The sequence below is a fragment of the Anolis sagrei genome, chromosome 1 (genome assembly GCF_037176765.1).
Source record: "Anolis sagrei isolate rAnoSag1 chromosome 1, rAnoSag1.mat, whole genome shotgun sequence".
Classification (NCBI taxonomy): Eukaryota; Metazoa; Chordata; class Lepidosauria; order Squamata; family Dactyloidae; genus Anolis; species Anolis sagrei.
In genome coordinates, this window is record NC_090021.1 from 254,361,071 (window position 1) to 254,381,964 (window position 20,894).

At 38.1% G+C, this 20,894-nt stretch overlaps 1 protein-coding gene across 2 annotated transcripts in view; it reads left to right on the forward strand.

Moving 5' to 3' along the window:
- PARVA (parvin alpha) overlaps nt 1–20,894 on the forward strand; it is a 75,759-nt gene that overhangs the window by 28,312 nt on the left and 26,553 nt on the right. The window contains exon 1 of one of the 2 annotated variants that reach the window (XM_060766847.2): nt 17,600–17,642. The exons of the other annotated variant lie outside the window; for it this stretch is intronic. Within the exon in view, the coding sequence (XP_060622830.1) occupies nt 17,615–17,642 (28 nt within the window). The 5' untranslated portion in view covers nt 17,600–17,614. Of the gene's footprint in view, nt 1–17,599; nt 17,643–20,894 lie in introns of those variants that run through there. 2 annotated transcript variants of the gene reach the window in all.

The window sequence follows — 20,894 nt, forward strand, 5'->3', positions numbered from 1 at the left end:
AACTTGGCACACAGAGCCCCCATGACCCACTCTATATCCTGCTGCTGTTTGTAGGAGGATGGCCCATGGATGATGGGACTTTGAAGTACCTTCACTCACTTCCTGAAAATAATGCTGCCATTATCCAAAGACCAATAAAGACCAAACTTGGCATACAGAACCGCCATTACCCACTTTCTCTAATAACCCAGGCAACGCCGGGTCCCCAAGCTAGTGATAAATAAAATAAACTTCATATTCTATTTTATGTAATCGTCCTTTTTATGTTGCTACTAATCATTATTTCCTATTTATGACTGCCAAACATATGCTGAGGAGGGAATGATGCTTATAGAGATGCTGGTCAGCTGCAGCGAAAGAAACCGAAGAATTCTGTATGTTTCCCATTGCATCTATTAGAGTTAATTTAGTAAATAAAATCCAGTTATGAAAACCTTTTAATATGAGGGCAACAGAGAGGAGCTAGAACCACAATAATCAGGAAGTTGGTGAAAAAATGTGGTGGAGCTGAACAAGAGTTTGCAGCATGCACTCTGCATCTAGAAATCAGATATGGCAGCCTTTCTGTTTAATGTGGCAAAACAAAACTAAAGCCAGAAACCCAGTGGATATGAAATTCTGCCTTTGTGGTGTTGCTTATTTTCACAGAGAATGGGTAAGCTCCAATTCAACCTTTCTTTTGTTTTCTCCAAAGCAAAATCACTTTGGAGAAGAATACAAAAGAGAAGTTATAAAATTGTGAAAGTGTGCTTCATAATTTTCTCTAACAAAGTAATTAGGATGGGGTGTAGGGTGGGGAGGCATCTTTGGAGCCAAATGCCTCTGTTTTGTTCAGCTAGGCTGCCAGAGTTTGTACAGCTGCGTCTCTCAAGACAGTTTTAACTCTTCTATTGCAACTGTAACCTTAAGTATGTTCTTTACAAGAATGTGTTAAGGATAATGTTGGCCAAGCCACACATTCTCAGCTTCAGAGAAAAGCAGTAACAAACCGCCTCTGAGCAAATCTTGCCAGGAGAACCCACTGATAGGGTTGCCTTAGGCTCACTGTACATTGGAAACAACTTGAAGGCACACTACAATAACCTTCTTTACAGAAAACACATATCACTTTTCAGATTTCAACTGTGCTTTTTTCTTATAGGAGCTGCAGCCATACTTTTTGATAAGAATATATGAGTTATCTCATATATAATACTCAGTCGCAGTTTGGTGTCATGTCAAAAGATTCTGTGAGTCCCTCCTTCCTTCATGCATGACAATTTCCATTTTCTTACACAAGAGGATATAACTTGTTCTTTCATACAAACTGTCTAAAGATAGTTGTGGGCCATGGCATCTGAGCCTCCTATGTTAGTGGGCAGTGAATTTGATCTGCATTTTATTGAAAATGCTTATACTCAAATACATTAAAATGTAGATTAAACCCAAAGAATATGGCATAGAAGCCACCAGCTTCACTTGCTGGTAGTAGATCAAGCATAGTGTTTTTGGACAAAATAACATGGTTTGGTTTGCTTCATATGCAGGAGGGAAAGAAACATTGCTTGCATGTGGTACTGAGCCTCTTCCTGGGCTCATTCTCAGTTTACTGTTCCATCTGAATCATCCCATGATAGTTGCCTTGCTTCTTTTGCAGCGCTCTGCAATGGCTGGCCTTCAAATTGCCTTGATACTAAAATGCTAACTATATAACATGGTAATTCTGTTCACCCTTAATACCAAATTCTGATAGATGCTTCAAACTAATCATCCACTGAAAGTTAAGCTATGTAGCAAGATGACATCTATGCACTCTATACATTCAGATTCACTCTTTTGGTTCTCATTCCATCAATGATCTGAGAGCCTTTTGCTTTTGAATCAAGATACTGTATATACTTGAGTATAAGCCGATCCGAATATAAGCTGAGGGACCTAATTTTAACACAAAAAACTGGAAAAATGTATTGACTAGAGTATAAGCCGAGGGTGAGAAATGTAGCTGCTACTGGTAATCGTCAGTAGGTTAAATGTTTTTGAGTATTTACACAAAACTGTAATTTAAGATAAGACTGCCCAACTCTGACTTAACCATTATTCTAACCTCCTTCTATAATGAGGTTAGAATAACTTCTATTATTACCTATAATGATAGAATAAAATAATAAATGTAATAACATGTAATAAAAATATAATAGAGTAAATAATGGAAATTTAATAACAATAGTAATAATAATAATGTAATAAATGTAATAATAACAATAAGAGTAAAATAATAAATGCAATAAATATAATAATGCAGTAAAATAATGTAAATGTAATAATAATAGAGTACAATAATAAATGTAATAAAAGTAATAATAGAGTAAAATAATGTAAATGTAATAATAATAATAATAATAATAATAGAGTAAAATAATAAATGTAATAAAAATAATACTAATAGCAGAGTAAAATAATAAATAACCTTGACTCAAGTATAAGCTGAGGGGATTTTTTTCAGCCTAAAAAGGGGACTGAAAAACTAGGCTTATACTCGAGTATATACAGTAACTTTAACCTGTGACTCACTTGGAAGTCCTTTTTTTGGAAAGCTATCATTATATTCTTGAAACCAAAATACCATTTGGCATCTTGTGCTTGTACAATAGACCTTCCTGCGCTTTAAAGCCCTACATGGATTACTCAAAGGTTACTTAAATGATCGCCTTCTCCCATACAGTCTGCCCCACACACTTCAGTCTTCTGGCTCCAACCAACCAGAACCCAACTGGCAACCGCCACCCAGAGGAATGACCTGCCGATAGAACTACAATAGTTAAATCAGCTGTTGATATTTAAGACAGAAGTGAAGACCTGTCTCTTTCAGCAGGCTTACCCAGACATAAACATGCATGAACTTTGTTTAATCTACGTTTTGTCTGTTTTAATATGTATTCCATAGAGATACATTTTGGTGTGTAACTTTTAGGGTGGTATGTTTTAGTGTGTTTATTTGTAGTGTTTTTGCTGTGTTTATGTATTTAAATTGTTTTGTAACCCACCTCGAGCTATGAGGAGAGGTGGGTAAGAAATAAAATTGTTGTTGTTGTTGCCAGAGATGGGGGAATACAACAGAGTGGCTTGAAGCTTGGAGCAGGTGGATACGCAAGCAAATATACCAAAGAGTTTGCCTATGGGGAAATGAGTGAACTTTCCCCAGTGTGTAAACATGCAAGGGTTGTAATAGTGAAAACAATTATTCATTGCACTTCTCATTGGAACAGAAATGGGAGGAATCAAAACTACCACATAATGGCTTTAATTGTAGGAAATCACAACAATAGGAATTTCCTATGAAAGAGCCCAGAGGCCATTTTCAGCAAATGCTCTGATAATATTTTCCATTCCTTCTGCTTATAGTGAGCTCAAGATACTAACAGTAGCAATACAGAAGAAGGATACAGAAAGTCTCTGGTGTGCTGTGAAATTCTAAGTTTTAAAGTAAATTTCAGGTAGCTGAATGCCGGCTGGCTCACTTTCTTATTGTACCTCAAGGAGTTAAAAAAAATCAAAACTGTTCTGGATGAGCCAGATGGTCCTTAACAGTAACATTGTTCATGTTGTTTAGATTATCCTGTTGCAGAGTACAGTGACTCGTTTACCTTTTATGGAAGAAAGTGTGGAAAATTGACCACAGATGTATGCCGCTAGGAGCGATGGCTGAGGCAATGCTTACCAGGCCTCCTCTCAAACGCACTTGATCCCACAGATAAAACATACACAGGGAAATGTGAGGAGACAGCATGAGCATTCTGTAGCATTACCTATTTAAGTATTTACTTTAGATCTCATGAGTTCCTATCGCTCTCATTTCCTTAAATCAAATGTCATTTGTTTCACTTTTACGTTTCATTACATTCAAGCAGCTTCAGCACATAATTTAGCCAAGTACTAAATTGAATGTGATTTGTAAATATTCCTCTGCACACACACACATACTTTAAAAACATGTAGAAAGAGAAGCCAAATGTACCGACTTCAAACATAGTTTGTAATTAAAAAGAAAGATGATAGTTATTTCATTGGTCCTGTGTAACAGAGATCATACACTCCCTATTAATATGGCATTGATTGTTATCAAAAGCTCAGCATGTGCCAAATTAATTATCTAGATTGTTGCTTATTTTTAGTCATGTGTTTGTGAATTTCCCCTGCAACTTCAAAGGCAAATCAGAATAAAAATGTGTTTCTTCTTGGATTGGGTCAGATCTTGATTTTAAATATGGAGCATTTAGAACAGCATAAATGAGATTTACAAGTGAAAAGCGAGCTACTCTGTTCTGTAAAGTCCTTTTGTTTCTTATCGCTTTCCTTTCTACCCCTCATTTCCTTCCTCTTACTGATGGCTGATGTCAAGCTGCATTTATTCCTGGCAAGTGGGCTCCCTTTTGGAGTTCCTTTGCGGAGACGATGGGATTTGCATGCAGGTGCACCAGCCACACGGAGCACAGCTGCTCAAACTGACTTGCATAACCCTGGGGAGGAGCAGAGGCCAAACACACAGGCCCCTTCAGCGCCTGAAGCGAACAAAGGTGAAAACCTAACCGAGTTTGATGAATGGAAAGGGTATGCTAGAAATGTCTGCGGGAAGTTGCTCCTCCATATTTGGCCAGTAAGTGGACCACAAATGAAAAACAAGACAAGCCAGAGATAGCTGAAAGGAGTGAGACAGTCCACAAGACTACATAGAGAGTTGGAGCGCATGCTTTGGGAAAGGAAAAGGATCTTTGAAAATGATCAAAAACATGGTTTTGAAGAGTTGAGATACTTGTATGAGAAGTATCCTGGACTATTTATTTATTTACTTACTTCATTTCTATCCCGACTTTCTCTACCTCAGAGGGGACTCAAAGCAGCTTACAAATCTGGCAAAATTCAATGCCACACAGGTAAACAATAAATACAGCTCATCAAAATATAAACAATCTAAACATATAAGCAATTAAAACACAAATCAATCAATTAAACAGATTAAAACCATATAAAATGCCAAGTAATAATCTCATGTCCAAATCATTTTCCAAAATCCATAGTTCGTTATTCAAGCTGTTAAAGTCTCATTCTCTAGTTTCCTATTCACAAAATGCCTGCAAGAAGAGCCAAGTCTTAAGGGTTTTTTTCTAAAACCCAGGAGGGATGGGGACTGCCTGATGACACTGGGGAGGGAATTCCACAGCCAAGGGGCCACCGCTGAGAAGGCCCTGTCTCTCATCCCAACCAATTGCACTTGCAAAGAGGTTGGGACAGAGAGCAGGGTCTGCCCAGCCAATCTTATAGGCTCATACAGGGAGATGCGTTTGGATGGGGCTAAAAAGAACCTTCACAGATTGGGTCCTTCACATGATTGTTCGGTGCAGCAAACAAACAAAACTATTTTGGCAGGAAATTGCTTTTCTTTTAACAGAGAAAATTTTATTTTCTGAGCAGAAAATTGTGTTTTCTCAACCAATCAGATGTGAATATTGTGCAGAATAAGGGTACACCTACACTATAGATTGAATGCAGTTTGACACCACTTTAACTGCCATGCTGTGGTATCATAAGAAACGTAGTTTTACAACTTCTTTAGCCTTCTCTGCCAAAAAGTATAGGTGCTTCACCAAACTACAAATCCTACAATTCCATAGCATTGAGCCATAGAAATGCAGCTCATGGTGCCAAGGTGCATTCATTCATTCAAATTGTGAATAGGTTTCAAAAACTGCATGATTTTCAAAGACTTTTTTGCATAGGAAATAAAATTGCTAAATTGACCGATTGCACCTTTCAAGAAGAAAATCAGTAAAGAATTATGTTCCTACTCATCTTCCCTGTTCTGGCAGATAAAGATTTTTTTATTTGGGCAAGCCTATGACAACTCATTGGTTACTGAGTATGGGGCTTTTACTGGGTGGGAGTTGTATTTTCTGATCAATATGTTTTTAAGATGTCACTTTCTTTTTGTTTTGCTATCATTTTATTTTTGTTTTGATACAATTGATTTCATTGTGTTTTACTATCATAACTCATATTTCTGGTTTAGGTATTTATATTTTTTTACTCTTTCTGAGCTCTTTGGAATTTCAGCTTCGAAGAAAGGTTGGAAATAAATAAGTAAAGTATAGATGAAGTTACATATAGTATGCATATATGACTGTATTCTGTGATCAAGATCATTGGTGTGATCATAAAGAGCTGGGCATGTTTAGCCTGCAGAAGAGAAAGCTGAGGGGAGCCATGATGGCCATGTATAAATATGTGAGGGGAAGTCATAGAGAGAGGGAGCAAGCTGGTTTTCTGCTGCCGTGGAGACTAGGACACGGAACAGTGGCTTCAAACAACAGGAAAAAAGAACCCACCTGAACATTAGGAAGAACTTCCTAATAGTGAGAGCTATTCAGCCATGGAACTCTCTGCTTCAGAATGTCACGGAGGCTCCTTTTTTGGAGGCTTTTAAACAGAAGCTGGATGGCCATCTGCCAGGGGTGCTTTGAAGGTGATTTTCCTGCATCTTGACAGGGGCTGGACTGGACAGCCCACAAGGCTCTTCCAAGTCTATGATTCTATTATTCTATTATTTCACCTGGTAATAAAGCCTGATGTGAATATCTGCAATTTATTTATATATGCTCTGTTTCTTAATATCCTGTAATGAGATAAAAACTCCATTGGCCATTTCTTTCTTCCTCTGCCCTTTTATTCTCCCCCCCCCCCAAAAAAAACCCCATTCTGACAATTGTAATTATGGAGCATTACAAAACTTGTACATTTTTTCCTGACTTTTAGTCGGACTAATAATTATATTGCCTAATATGGTTCTGGATGTTATCCAGATAAATGAATTTTGGAATTTCTCTTTTGACTAACACAGCCATTGTTCCTTTCAGCAGATAGAAAACATCTACCCACTTTTTTAAAAATGGGAACTTAACAGCAAGGCCTGAACAATGACCATAAACAACATTCTTTCTCTCTTTGTATCATTTGTGTATAAACAGTGTCATAACAATCACACATAATGCATTTATTTAAACATTTCTTTCCTTCTCCTCACTTCACCATATTTCTAAAATGAACTCAGGGTGGCTGTTAAAAAACAAGAACATTATATAATGTTTAAAAGGGTATCACGCAAACACCATTTTCAATAGCAAACATCCATTGTTGGCATCATAAACAGTTTTTGAGTATACAAATTTAAAAATCAATGATTTTTTAAACAAAAGAACAACAGCAATCGCCTACAAGCTTTTAAAAAAGTTGAGTGGATACTAGTTGCCAAAAACCAGAGTATAGAAATGACCCTTGTCTCCAGAGAATAATGTTCCGAGTATAAAAATGGAGGGAATGCTGTTCCCTTGTGTGTTGTTTATAGGTTTCAAAAAGTATTGTGCTGGCTCCTGGCTCCTATTGTAAGTGGAGTGCTGGGGCTAGAGTAGGTGTTGCAGCTGTGGTTCTCCAAATATGTTCGGTCTATAATTCCAGTCATAGCCATGCATTTCAGTCCAAAAACATCTAGAGGGCACCAGTTGCCAAACCTTGGACTATATAGAGACAAGAGTCATAAATGGTGATGAACTTTAAAATGATGGTGAAACCATTGTTCTGACCTCCTGTTTGTTGGTGCAAAACCTTTTCTTTTCACAGAAGTCAACACCAGCTATTTTTTCACAGGCTCTGTTACCTTGTCTTTCATTAAAAACCAGATCACTGACCTCCAGGCTTTTCCCCTTTCACTTCACCCCTACAACACTCATGTATTTATTTATTTATTTACTATATTTCTATCCTTCTCTATCTCACCCCGAAGGGGACTCATTCTCTGCTTCCTCTCCATTAAAGAAAGGAAGATGACCCCATCACTGTCCTTGATCCCATTGCATGGGATCAAAGGTAGCACAGATTAAAACAAAGTACAACTATAAAATGAGATTATAATTAAAGTAATAATTTAACATGCATACATATACACAAACTATTCTATTTAAAACAAAGTCTTTGAAAGGCATTTAAAACAGGGGTGGGCCCTCCATGCCTCCTCTGGGCCATCCTATTCCCAACAATAAGACTGCAAAAGAGAATAGATATCTAGGGGTTCTGGAGGCAGGGTGAAGGTAGTTTCACATGTTTCTATGTGCTTGGGCAGCTTTCTGCATGCTTTGGGGGGAAGAATTTAAAAAAACATTGGGGAAGTGGGGGCTTTCCCCACTTTGGGGGCTGCAAAAGTGGACTGCATGCGGCCTGTGAGCCATATTTTGTCCTCTTTCCATTTTTAAAGAGTACATCAATACATCGCTCTTCTACAATAACCAGTTAATCTCTCAAAACCTTCCTGCAAGAGCAGTGGTTCTCAACCTATGGGTCCCCAGATGTTTTGGCCTTCAACTCCCAGAAATCCTAACAGCTAGTAAACTGGCTGGGATTTCTGGGAGTTGTAGACCGAAACACCTGTTGAGAATCACTATGCTAGAGGAAGGAAAGCACAGGGGCTTATGGGAGATAGTTCCACATTCTGGGAGTAGTCGAGATAATGCAATGTCGCATGACCTCACCACATGAGTCTGTAATAGTGGTGGATCAGAGAAAGCTATTTCCCAAGGATCTTGAAATTTGGTCAAGAGATACGGTCTTCTGGATTGTGAGATCTGCATTGCTCCTTGCAACCTGCTCTGAGAGATAGGTGTGCTGGCTAACATTTGGTTACTCCTTTCCCACTATTTTGTGACTATTGAGGTGCTTGTTCAGCTCTCTGCCTTCCTCTCCAGGTAGTACTACCCTGCAATCAATTCAAATTAGTGTAAAAACAAATAGTTGCTGGATGTGAAAGAGTGATGTGAAACTCTCCCCACCCCCTTTCCAGTGCTGACCCTGTATGACCCAAAAGAATGTTTTATTCTTGAGACACCATGCACTTGTATTTTGGACTTCAATCTGAAGTTAGCAACAAGAGTTCAAATGCTTTGTAACATGTTTTTATGTGGGCTCTCCTTTAAATACACAATGCCGTAAGTTAGTCTGTAATCATTAACCCAGTTATGTCAGATAATATTTGATTCTGTATTTGTGGAGATAAAATAATAATGTAGAATACACACGGATTTCATGGGTCATATTATTTCAGTCTGAATGCCACTCTGTAGTAGACCAAATAGAAGAAAAACTTCAGAAGGCTGTTTCATTTAAAAAGATGAAGTGTTTCCACTCACTATTCGTAAATTGACTACTAGTTCAACTTTCCCCTCTTTAGATTTCTAGGAGTCCCATCCATGACTTTAAGCTGTTTCCTGCAAATGTTTGAAATTTAAAGAATGTGTATTTTATATCAATTCCCTTCTTCCCAGCACAGGATTATCAGACCACACTTTGTTAAAGTATACAGTCAGACTTCCACATTTGTTTTCCTTGAGGGCACAGGACTCCTGTGAAAACCTGTTACGTTTTTTTTAAATGTGAGGACTCCCCTCTAAGAGTTTCTAAATGCCCTTCCAGATAAACCCTATATCCCAGGATCTGATCCCAGGTTTTCTGCTTTAAACTGGATTATATGAGTCTGCATTGCCAGATAATCTGGGATAAACAGAAAACTTGAGATCAGATCATGGGATATTGGGCCTGTCTAGAAGGGTCCAAAGTTCCTCCAAAACAACCCTAGGATGAACTTCTGGTAGAAGCTAACCATAGAGTTGCACAAGAGGATGTAGAGATTCCTGGAGAGATCATATTAATCAAATCTGCAAAAGTTAAAATTGCAAACATAGAGGGCCAACTGTTCTTACAGGACACAAACCTGATGACTACGGGCCCTTCCACACAGCCCTATATCCCACAATATCAAGGCAGAAAATCCCACAATATCTACTTTGAACTGGGTTATCTGAGTCCACACTCAGATAATGTGGGATTTTCTGCCTTCTTAAATAATGAAAGTCTTTGCCTGGAGTCACATGCTTCCTGTATGTAGGCCGTGTTAACAATTGGGCTGTTGTGTTCTGGACCAACTTCAGCTTCTGTATGCTCTACATAGGAGAAGCAGTGTAATACTCCGCATGGGATGTAAGAGAGGACCCTTCCACACAGCACTATATCCCAGAATATCAAAGCAGAAAATCCCACAATATCTGCTTTGAAGTGGATTATCTGAGTCCACACTCAGATAATGTGGGATTTTCTGCCTTGATATTCTGGGATATAGGGCTGTGTGGAAGGGCTCCAAATTTCCTAGCAAGTTTATTAGATGTGACACATATTCTTCTGTAATCAGCCTAAGTCTTATAAGATAAAAGTTGTTAGACAATGTAAATAGTAGAACTGACTTCATTTTCAGTGTTGAAATACTTTCAACATGAGTAAGGTATATATGTGTGTGTAGGGTGTGTACATTCACAAAAATATTATGTTACTAATATAACTCATAAAATGGATGAAAGTTCTATGTTTCTTAATAGGGCAGTAAAATAATTCCAATGCAATTCTACCATTTTTTCCTTGTTGCTATTATTCTTGTTACAATGAAGCTATGGTCACTCTGACACAGAAATAATGGTATCTGTTTCACAAATTCCATAGAAACCATGGAGTGTCATCAAATAATTTGCAGTCATATGGAACTTAATCTCTAGGGAACCACTGCAAACTCAATAAAGTTGTGTAAAACTAAAAAGAGAGAAATAATAGTAATAATAATACCCCGCTTTTCTCTCTAAATAAGGAGACTCAAAGAAGTTTACAGTTAAATCAGTACAATGCAATTTAAAATGTAAAAGTATACAAACATTCAAATAGAATTATATATACATTTAATTTGCCTTAATATACATCAATTTGTTCTTGCATACACTGAATCTCAGTTGCCATCTCAATGCTGATTTGAAGATTTTTGTTCTTGTTCTGAACATCCCAAATAAGTTGCCATCATCAACAAAATAAGACACTTCAGTATTTACCTTAATCTTAAGGTTGATAGACACAATGTTTATTTTGGTATAGATCAATTGAAAGGGAGCCAGGGTTGTATAGTGGTTTGAATGTTGGGCCATGAATCTTGAGAGCAGGGAAATCCACTGAGCATGTGACACTCTCTTAGCCTCAGAGAAGGACAAGGGCATTCACATTTATCACATTTTTTCCAAGAAAGCCCCATGATAGCTTTCCCTTAAGGAAATGGCTTCAAGGAACACAACAGCAATATCATTGAAAATGTCATATAAATTTCTAATTTTCTATAAATAGCACCATGCTTTCAGTTGTAAAGGATATTTTGAGAGGGAAATATAATGTGTTATATTGTCTTTGTTGACTATAAGCAGATGATTCGGAGAATGTTACCAGCAGAAAAAGGAGGATCTTCTTGCCGCAACACTAGAGGCACTCCAAGTGGCCAGATACTGGTCAAAGGACATTTAATCAACTACCAAGCTTGCAAACTTTGTGTTTTGTCTGTTTGTTTTGTTTTGATAAAAATGTAATACAAATGTCTGGTTGCTCCTGACACGATAAATAAACCAGCAGAAGAAGTGCCTCCTGTAACTCTTGACCAGGCATGGGCAAACTTAGTCCCTCCAGATGTTTTGGACTTCAGCTCCCACAATTCCTAACACCTGGTGGACTGTTATGAATTGTGTGAGTTGAAGTCCGAAAGACCTGGAGGGCTGAAGTTTGCCCATGCCTGATCTTCACCATTCTCTCTGTATTAAACGTTTTGTTGTCTAATAAATCTTAATCCAAACACTCTTTAAGCAATGCCAGGGAATAAAAGATTCACTTGAGTTATGATAGTACCAGTTAAATTGTAATTCCTGGTTGACTTGCTTGTCTTGCCTCCTTTGGTAACAGTACCACCATATTGTAAATCCATTCTGTGTTTCTTGGAGATGTCTCACCAGTAGTGCTCCATCTGAGCAGAAAAGAAAAAGGAAGTGGCTCTGATGGTGATAAATTCATACTAAGTATAGTTGAGTATATTATCAAAGACTGTGAACAAAAATGGTTCTGGTGGTTTCCATTAAAATAAAAGCTTACTTATTTGCAAAGCAAAAAAGCTGTGATGCTAAATACGTGGCATTAGTTTGTGCATATAAATTGGGAGTCAGGCTAGTTCTAATGTAATCAGCACTTTGAAGAAGATCTATTAGTAATTAAAGTGGGCAGCATATGATGTTAGGTAAAAATCATTTTCTCCACGCTGCTATCTGGATTTTCTCATAACCAAGATAATTTATCCTATTAACATCAAACATGCAGGTAACTTTAGAATCTTGCATCTGTATTATTTCTAGGAAGGCATGATATAATTAGAACTGACAGTAATTGACATTACATGGCTTAATTAAATTTCCTCTTCTGTGAACAAAACCTTTTAACCAACCATTCCAGTGCTATTTCTGTATTTTTTTGGTTATGTGTCTAAATATGTTATGTGGTAGATATGATATTTATCCATTTTCACAAATTAAGCTATTAGTATTATGTTGCCACTAAATTGTTTCTTCAGATGATGGGCAGAACCACCTGAGAGAGACAAAGTTCCCACCCTTCTTGCTAAATTTCCTGTTTTTGCTAAGCTGAAAATTATAGGGTTGAGAAAATCTGTGAAGGGTGATATGAATATAGTTTAAGTAATGCTGTGAATCTTTTTGCTTGAAAAATACTAGTCTAGATAAAATGTTATAGTAAGTGAAAAGGATGAACAAAAAATTTAATAGTCTTAATTCATTTGAGAGTGACAGAAATATTTTAAATAAATAAAATTTGCAACAATGCTTTGACATTTGCAACAATGCTTTGTCTACATGGAAACTAGCTCTAGGGGGTTTTTCAGGGTGCAAGGGCTATAGTGAGTAGAGGAGTCATTCCCCTTCAGTTCCACTGGATCCTGCAGTTTTGGCTACTACTTCATATAAATAATTATCCGAGAAGCACAATTTGGATTTTATATGTTTGAAAATACTGACAGAAATTCTTCAAATTCTGACGAGTTTGAAGTGCTGTTACCTGACCGTCGTAATTAAGCGCAGCTAATCTTTACTATACATTGCAGTACTATTTCACTGTACTTCCATGTTGGACTTGTATGTTTGGCTTGTTTAATCTGCTAAAGAGGTCATCACAACTGGACCGAGTATAAAGATATCTAGAAAAGTTAGGTAATACAAATAGAATTTTCCAACACTACTTCTGACCTTGGATTCTTCATGCAGAAAGAGTATGGCTCTCATATTGAGATGTGATGTTTGCTCATTATGGACTTGCATCAAACACTGACCATATCATTCTTGTGGCCCTTCAAGTCGACTCCAGCTTATGGCTTATCATACAGTTTTTGTGGCAAGAGTCAATCAGAGGAAGTTGTCATTGCCTTCCTACTAGACTGAGAGAGTGTGACTTGCCCAAATCCACTCAGGGTCCTTCTACACAGCCCTATATCCCAGAATATAAAGGCAGAAAATCCCACAATATCTGCTTTGAACTGGGTTATCTGAGTACACATTGCCATATAAACCAGTTCAAAGCAGATATTGTGGGATTTTCTGCCTTTATATTCTGGGATATAGGGCTGTGTGGAAGGGCCCTCAATAAAACCGGTGCTGGATTGCAACACAGAGGCCCATGTTCACATCTCTGCTTGATCATGGAATTTGTCTTGTGCCTTGACTGTCTCTCTTTTTCTTCTCTCCTGTCCTCTCTCTTGTCTCACTTCATGCCTCCCTCTTTCACTCTACATCTGTCCCTCTCTTCTTTCTTTGCCTCTCTTTTTACCTTTGTCCTGTTCCTTTCCTTTGTTTCTTCCTTGTCTCATCTTATACCATTGCTCCTCCCTCTCTCAAACCTTCCAGCACCTTATGCTTACCTCTCTTGGTACTTGCTCCCTTCCACAGCACCTCTTAACTCACTTGTCTTTGTTCCCCACATCTTTCTTCTCTTGTGTTATGCCTGTGAAGATCCCTTACCTTATCAGCCTGGGTGGCAGGGCCTAGGAGAGACAGGCCAGTTAGTTGCAGCTTTGGAGGGCCTGGCAGAGAGCAGCAGGAGCCATTTTAGTTTAGGGAAAGCTCCATTACAGAGAGGGGGAGTGGCCTAGGCCTGAGCCAGCCTTGGAACAGCCAGGATTGGTTTATGAAAGGGGGGCGGAGTTAGACTGTTTGGAGGGAAAGAAAGAGGCTTTTTCAGCCAGTCTGTTGATGTTAGAGTTTAGAGCAGGATTACAGAAGTTTTTTAGGAGTTCATGTTAAGCAGAGGCAGTTTGCCTGAAGTTTGCCAGCAAAGTAAGCTGTAGCAAACTGGGTACAGCTATTTAGGGAAAAAATAGCTGGGTTTTGTAGTTAGCTAGGCTACAGTTGTATCTTGGCAGGGATTTCAGATCCTGTCAAGAGTACTTGTGTTTAAAGAGAAGTAAATCATTATATTTGTAACAAGGAAAGAACCATTCTCATGCAACCGTCACGCTTTCAAGAACCAGAACATTTTATCTGTAACAGCCAAGCTTATTAAACAGCATTTACACTTTCTTTCTGTACTATATTAAATAAACTTTCCTTGATTATTTTGAAACTTAAAAGCCTGGGTCAAGTGTACATTTGTGGATTTAGTCCCTTTTCCTTTTCAACCTCACCGGCTTCCCTTTAAAGAAGAAAATAAGAAAACACAATACTTGGTGGTCTAAAAACATTTTTAATATTTTCAAAACCAGCTAGAGTGTTCCTGTATAATTGTTTATGGCGGCAGCGGAAGTTAATTAGTGAGACAATCCCCTCAAACGTTCTATTGGTGCCAAAGTGGTGTAAATTCTTTATATTGGAGGGACAGTTGGTGGGATTGTTTGACCCCCCTGCCCAGACAGCCATAAAGGAGTTTTTATAATGCCATCCCCTCCTTTCCTTGCATGCCTAACCTTCTTTTGCTTCCTTCCCCTCCCTTTACTCTCATTTCACATTTTCATACATCTTGCATCTTTCGCTTACACACTGTCCCTTCTTCTGTCCCAGCTTGCTTCACTTTGGCTCTGTGCCATTCTTCTTTTTCATGCTGCTGCTTTCTCTTGGTTTCACTCATGGTCCCCTTTGGTTCAGGCAGGACAAGAAGCAGGAGAAAATGAGAAAGAACAAGACAGAAGAAAGCAGTGGTGAAGAGAGGAGGCAAGATGGGGTGACAGAAATAAGCAATAACGATTATTGTTCTTTCATTCCTTATCAGGCAGTGGGTTTCATACTGAGACTGTGGATGCCCAAGTCTCAGTATGAAATGCCATATTAAATGTGTGCCCCTTATATAAAGTAGCAAAATTTATTTTTATTTTTTGGATTTAAAAAGGGTGTTTTCAAATCATGGTTGAAAAATGGTTGATTCTTTGGATATAGAATCCATGGATGGGGGGGGGGGGGGCACTGTAATGTGCTTTGTGTGTGGCTGCCTTTGAAAAATGCCAAGAAACTTTAGTTGACCCAAAGTTTGCAACCAGGTTGTTAACTGCGGACCTCATCACATTTAAAGTTTAAAATGCCGAATTAGTATGCAGCCCACCTTTTATTACAATAGGATCCTGACTGCATGCATACTCCCCCATCACATGAATTTCTTATTTTATTTAAAGTAATCCGGTTTGACTCATTACACCACAGAAGCTTTGCTCCTCCCAATCAATCATGACACTGCTAGGGAGAAGTCTCACAGGTGTGGTATCGCAACATTTGCAATTCTTGCGCATGCACTGTGGAAAGCAGTAGAGAGCTGCTATAGCTGTCATTTGGCATGAACCAGCAAATAGTGATTACTATTGTGTTGTACAAAGTTATTCTGAGGTATTTTCCTGACAAATTCTTTTGAAAACACATTTTAAAAAGGACTGAAGTCTTCAAAGTAGCTGTTATGGAGGTCTTTTCTTATCATGTAGCTAGAGACAAATGGTGTTGGCTCCCTTCCTGAAAAATCCCAGGGTGCGCAGGGACCACCTGCAAACATGCCCCCAAAGGAGACATCACAGCACAGGGGACAGGATGCTTACTGAGTCACTGATCACACATTAAAGCAGCAAATTTCATGCAATTTTTATTTTAACACATAATGAAACCTGTGTCCAAATACCCTTCACACACTGTTTTTAATGGGATGACGATGACAGGGGACAAATATAAAAAATAATAATAACTTTATTTTTATTCCCCGCCTCCATCTCCCTGAAGGGACTCGGGATGGCTTACAGAGGGACAAGCTCAAGGATTACAAATAAAGCAGACACAGTAAAACAATAGCAACAAATAAAAAAAACATTAAAATCAATTAACATCATAAAAACAATCCCCTGGCTGACCAATTTGAAACTGGGTTCGAGCTCAGAGTAAGTGCAATGATTCCTTGGGAGAGCTGAGAAAAAGTGCAATCATTTGATAGGACCTGTTAAAATTTGTTTGCAAATGAGGTCAGAAACAGTATCATTTAATGTGATCACATCACTCTCATGTTGCAATAGCTCCATTTAGTGCCAGTTTGTTTCTGGGCACAGCTCAAAGTGCAGATTTTGACCTATAAAGCCCTATAGGACCCCATCATGTGCCCAGATTATTTGAAGGATCATATCTCCCTGTATGAATCCATTAGAGCTCTGAGATCACCTGTCTCTGTTCAACCACCTTTTCAGGCTTGTCTGGTAGGAATGAAGGAGAGGGCCTTCTGATAATTGTAACCAGACGAGAGAGGCTGGTTACAATGATCAAGGTCAAAACACATTTATCCCTGCAGGCCTTTACAAACCAATGAGAGATGCTGTGTGCTGTTGTCTTTATGAATTGTAAAGAGTTTGTACAGTGGTATCTGCTGGAATTTTAGTGCCATAGATACTGAAGTCGTTCCCCTTTTGGGGGACCTGGTTGAATCCCTGGATACAAAGAGCTGACTGTATATTGTTATTGAATGCATTTTCATATTGTTAATGTGTAGTACAATGTTTTAATTGGTATACTGTTTAATTCTTTATTAAATCTTATATTTATACTTTGATTTTGGCTTCTGTGTTGCTTTTAACTTGTATCGTTTTAAATATGTTCCCTGCCTAGAGTCCCATTACTGGGAGAAAGGTGGGATATAAATAAATATACCAACAACAATAATATTAACAATGATAACAACAATGATAAGACTTCATTAGAAGTGAACATGGGGTTGAAGGAAGTAGCCATTTCCCTAGAATCTCTAACTGATTTCTTAATATCTATTTTATGAACTATGGGGCATATGCACAGCTCCTGCTGCTGCTTAAATTATGTTGGACTTCATAAAACTTAATAGCCCCAGAATTATATAAGCCAGTTGGATAAAAGAGGTTGTACTGTATGTCAAACATTCAGCTTTCTAGAATGAAATTTGCCAAGATGGGAATGGCAAACTTAGTTTGTTTTGCAGATGGTGTATGAGTCTCATGTGGCATCATATTAAATTATATAGGCAGGGAGGAAAGCAGGCAGGCAGGCAGTTGTTCTACGATGCATTGAGCTGAGAGTTGCAATGTGCATTGAGTATTCTGTTGAGAAACAGACTTGAAAGCTACGTAGGGCAGCAAAAAGGAAAGCTTTAAATTAGTAGGCTTTTTAGTTCGCTGATAAAATGAGGGCTTGGATAGTGTACAATGGGATGTGGAGCCTTTTGCCCTAAAGGTAAGGGATGCTACAGCCCTCCCGAATGTTCCCCCACCCCCATCCCTGTGCTGATTACTATGATGCTCGCTGATTTCGCTGCTTTAAACATTGAGGCATTTCAAAGGGGATGTTGGTTTTTCTTTGTTGTATTTTAATTTTTTTTTCAGTTGAGTTATTGTTTTATATTATCTTGCGTAGCTGCCACATTCTGGTAGTGTAGTTGCCAGTATATTTATAAATATATATATTTGCTAAGAAATTGATTCTTTTCCCATTTGAGGTTTGTGACACTGATTTTCATATGCTCAGATCCGCAATGCCTGGACTGCAAAAAATACAATATAATTTTTTTTTGTCACATTCAACTGGAAAACACTTCAGTCAGAATTGTTTTGTCATTTGGTATAGCAACACCTATCTTAGTGCTTTTCAATTTAGGATTTTTCCATCTGGGAAGAATTATTCACAATTTATATTCCTGTGTGCTTTCCATTTCCTTGTATTCTAAGCATGTTTGATCATATTTCTCAAAATGACTGTCAAGGAACATAGGTAGTTATGTTCAGGAAAATTTACTGTGAGTTTCTGTATGTGGTCTTCATATTTTAACAAAAGACAAACTGAAGTGGCATTTGCATATTTATTTTTATGGTATTCAGAGCAGATACTTCTTAAAATAGAACTTCCTGGTTGAGTATGCTTCACTTGAAGTTTTCTTCAACTAAATGGATAGCAATTCACAATTTATATGGATAGCAATTCACAACAAAAGTCCACCTCTGGGTTGTTCTTACCTGAGAAAGTGTGTTGATTTCTCTTTTTTTCTTAAAGCTTCCATGTGCCCTAGAAAGTTATTCTGGTGAGTTGGGTGATTCTTTGGAAACTGCACTTGGAATTGCAGAGGGAGTGAAAAATGTAGATACACTCATTTCTTTGAACAGAGCTTCTGCTGAACTTCAGTTACCATATTTAGAGAGTTTTGGCACTTGTGAATGAACAACTATTCTTTGTATTATTTACTTAATTTATATGATGCCTTTCTCCCAGAGAAGAACTTTGTGAGTCCAGCTGAGATTTTTTGGATACTGAAAAGTCATCTGTAAGAGAAGTTAAATATATATGCTTCAAATCTGTAGCCAGTAACATATTATAAAATGCCAGTGAGGACAGTAGACTAGTGTGTGCAAGACTTTAAGTTGCAGGTAACTGAAATTCTGCATTTGCTTGGATGGAGCGTTTGTGCAGGGTTGTACCTTTCTCACTGACTCGTGGCCAGATCCTGTAAACATTCCTTTTCCACTCACTTGAAACAAGTAGAAGTTTGGATGACTTTTCGTCCCACTCCTTTTATCTCAGGGTTCAAATTATTGACACGCTGTCACACAAGTATTCAAATTTGACATTCTTCAATAGAATGAATTGGGCTTTAAATTGAATACGTTTCATATGGAAAAGGGAAAATATGAGAGGATGCTGCATAAAATGTGGCATGTTGAAGCATCCTTCCTGTAGGAGAGCTTCTGCTGAATCTCAGAGTCAACTATAAATGCAAGGAGCACTTTTAACCATTTAAGAGGAACTCTGGATCCAAGTGTGAACTGGGCTAAGGATATTCTTAGGGCTTAATTGCAGGGATCTGTTCCCAATGAGCCCATGAGTGCATGTGGTTGAAATGGTTTTTAGGATTTTATAGAACTGGCCTGAATGTTCTGATACTGATGCAACTGCCTTGACTGTGGTTCCCTGTTGCATTTTCCCCAAACCCAGGCATCGCAATTAGCAATTTATTTGCTAATTAGGCAAATCATTCTCTTTCTACTAGTTACTTACCAGTTGCTTTGTGTCTGTTCTGGCAACAACCTCAAGAAGTTAAGGAAGGATCAAAGAAGCTATCTTTCATCATGATTGCTTATTTGCTCATGCTTTCATATCAGAAAATGGAAAAGCTAGTTTGAGAGAAGTGCAGCCAGCTGCTCTGTCCTACAGTCTCTGATTCTGTTGTTCTGTCAGTTCATGGCGCCGCATCTGCTTAGTTAATATGCAGCTAGATGTTGTGAATATGGAGGGTCCTTGTTTTTTTCTGGCAAGTCTTGAACCCCTGACAGCTGGGTAGTTAAAAACAACAATTCTCTTTCTCGTAATGTACAATGTTTAGGATGCATTAGGAGAAAAAATGGAAGCCATTGGCAGTAAGACTTATTTAGACTCTTCTCTTTAGGTTCATTCCCACTGGCTTCAATGAAACTTGTTTTATGTGAAATGAATTGAATACTTTAAATAACTGTATTCATAATGTAAGGATGGGATCAGATAGGATTGTATCTGTACAATTAAGTCCTAATTTATTCCAGAAGTAAGGCTGTGTGCATCAACAATTGGCGCCTGATAGCATAACGATTTCTAATGTATCAGTTCATAAATTGTCTGCACACTAGACCACATTGTTCCAAAACTCTTGCCAAAAATAGATCGCACCACCTCCCTGTTTCCCTCTGGTTTCAATACCCAAGGATGCTATTTTGCTGGGAGTGGGGTTCAGACAGACAAAGAGGAAAAAGGATAAAAGCAAGAAATAGAAAGGGGGAAGCACATAGTTTTGAGCATTTTTTGCCCTATTCTGTTCTATTCCCCCCTCCCAATTTACATCTGAAAATTCAACCATTCCATAATATAGTTTTGTTCTATAACAATTCAGCCAGCTGAATTGGGGCAATTCAGCCAGCTGAATTGGGATAATTCAGCCAACTGGATGATGCAACTCTAACCACTACTTGCCTATGCTGATCAATTAAGTTGAAGTGACTGGCTTGACTCTGAAGGAGCTGGGGGAGATGACAGCCAACAGGGAAATTTGGCATGAGCTGGTCCATGAGGTCATGAAGAGTCGAAAACGACTGAATGAATGAACAACAACAACGAGCCCCCTTCTAAAAGCTTTTATCCCAGAAGAGCAGCTTGTGATTCTGATATCCGTGAGGCAGTAAAGCCATTCTAGGTTTTAATGTGAACTTTAAAGATGCTCTCCAAAGTGACTAACCTTGGAATGGATTCATCATCTTTTATGGTGATGAGTTTCTGTAGGTTGGTGATCTTTCAGACACATCCAGTTACCATTTCCAACCTCTGAAATCTCAATTTTTAAAAGCCTTAGAAATTATTATTATTGTTTATTCTGGTTGTTATGTTTATTTACAAAGGAAACTCAAAACGGCTAACATTAAAAGCATTACAATAGATATACACATTTTAAAACACTATTAAACATCATTA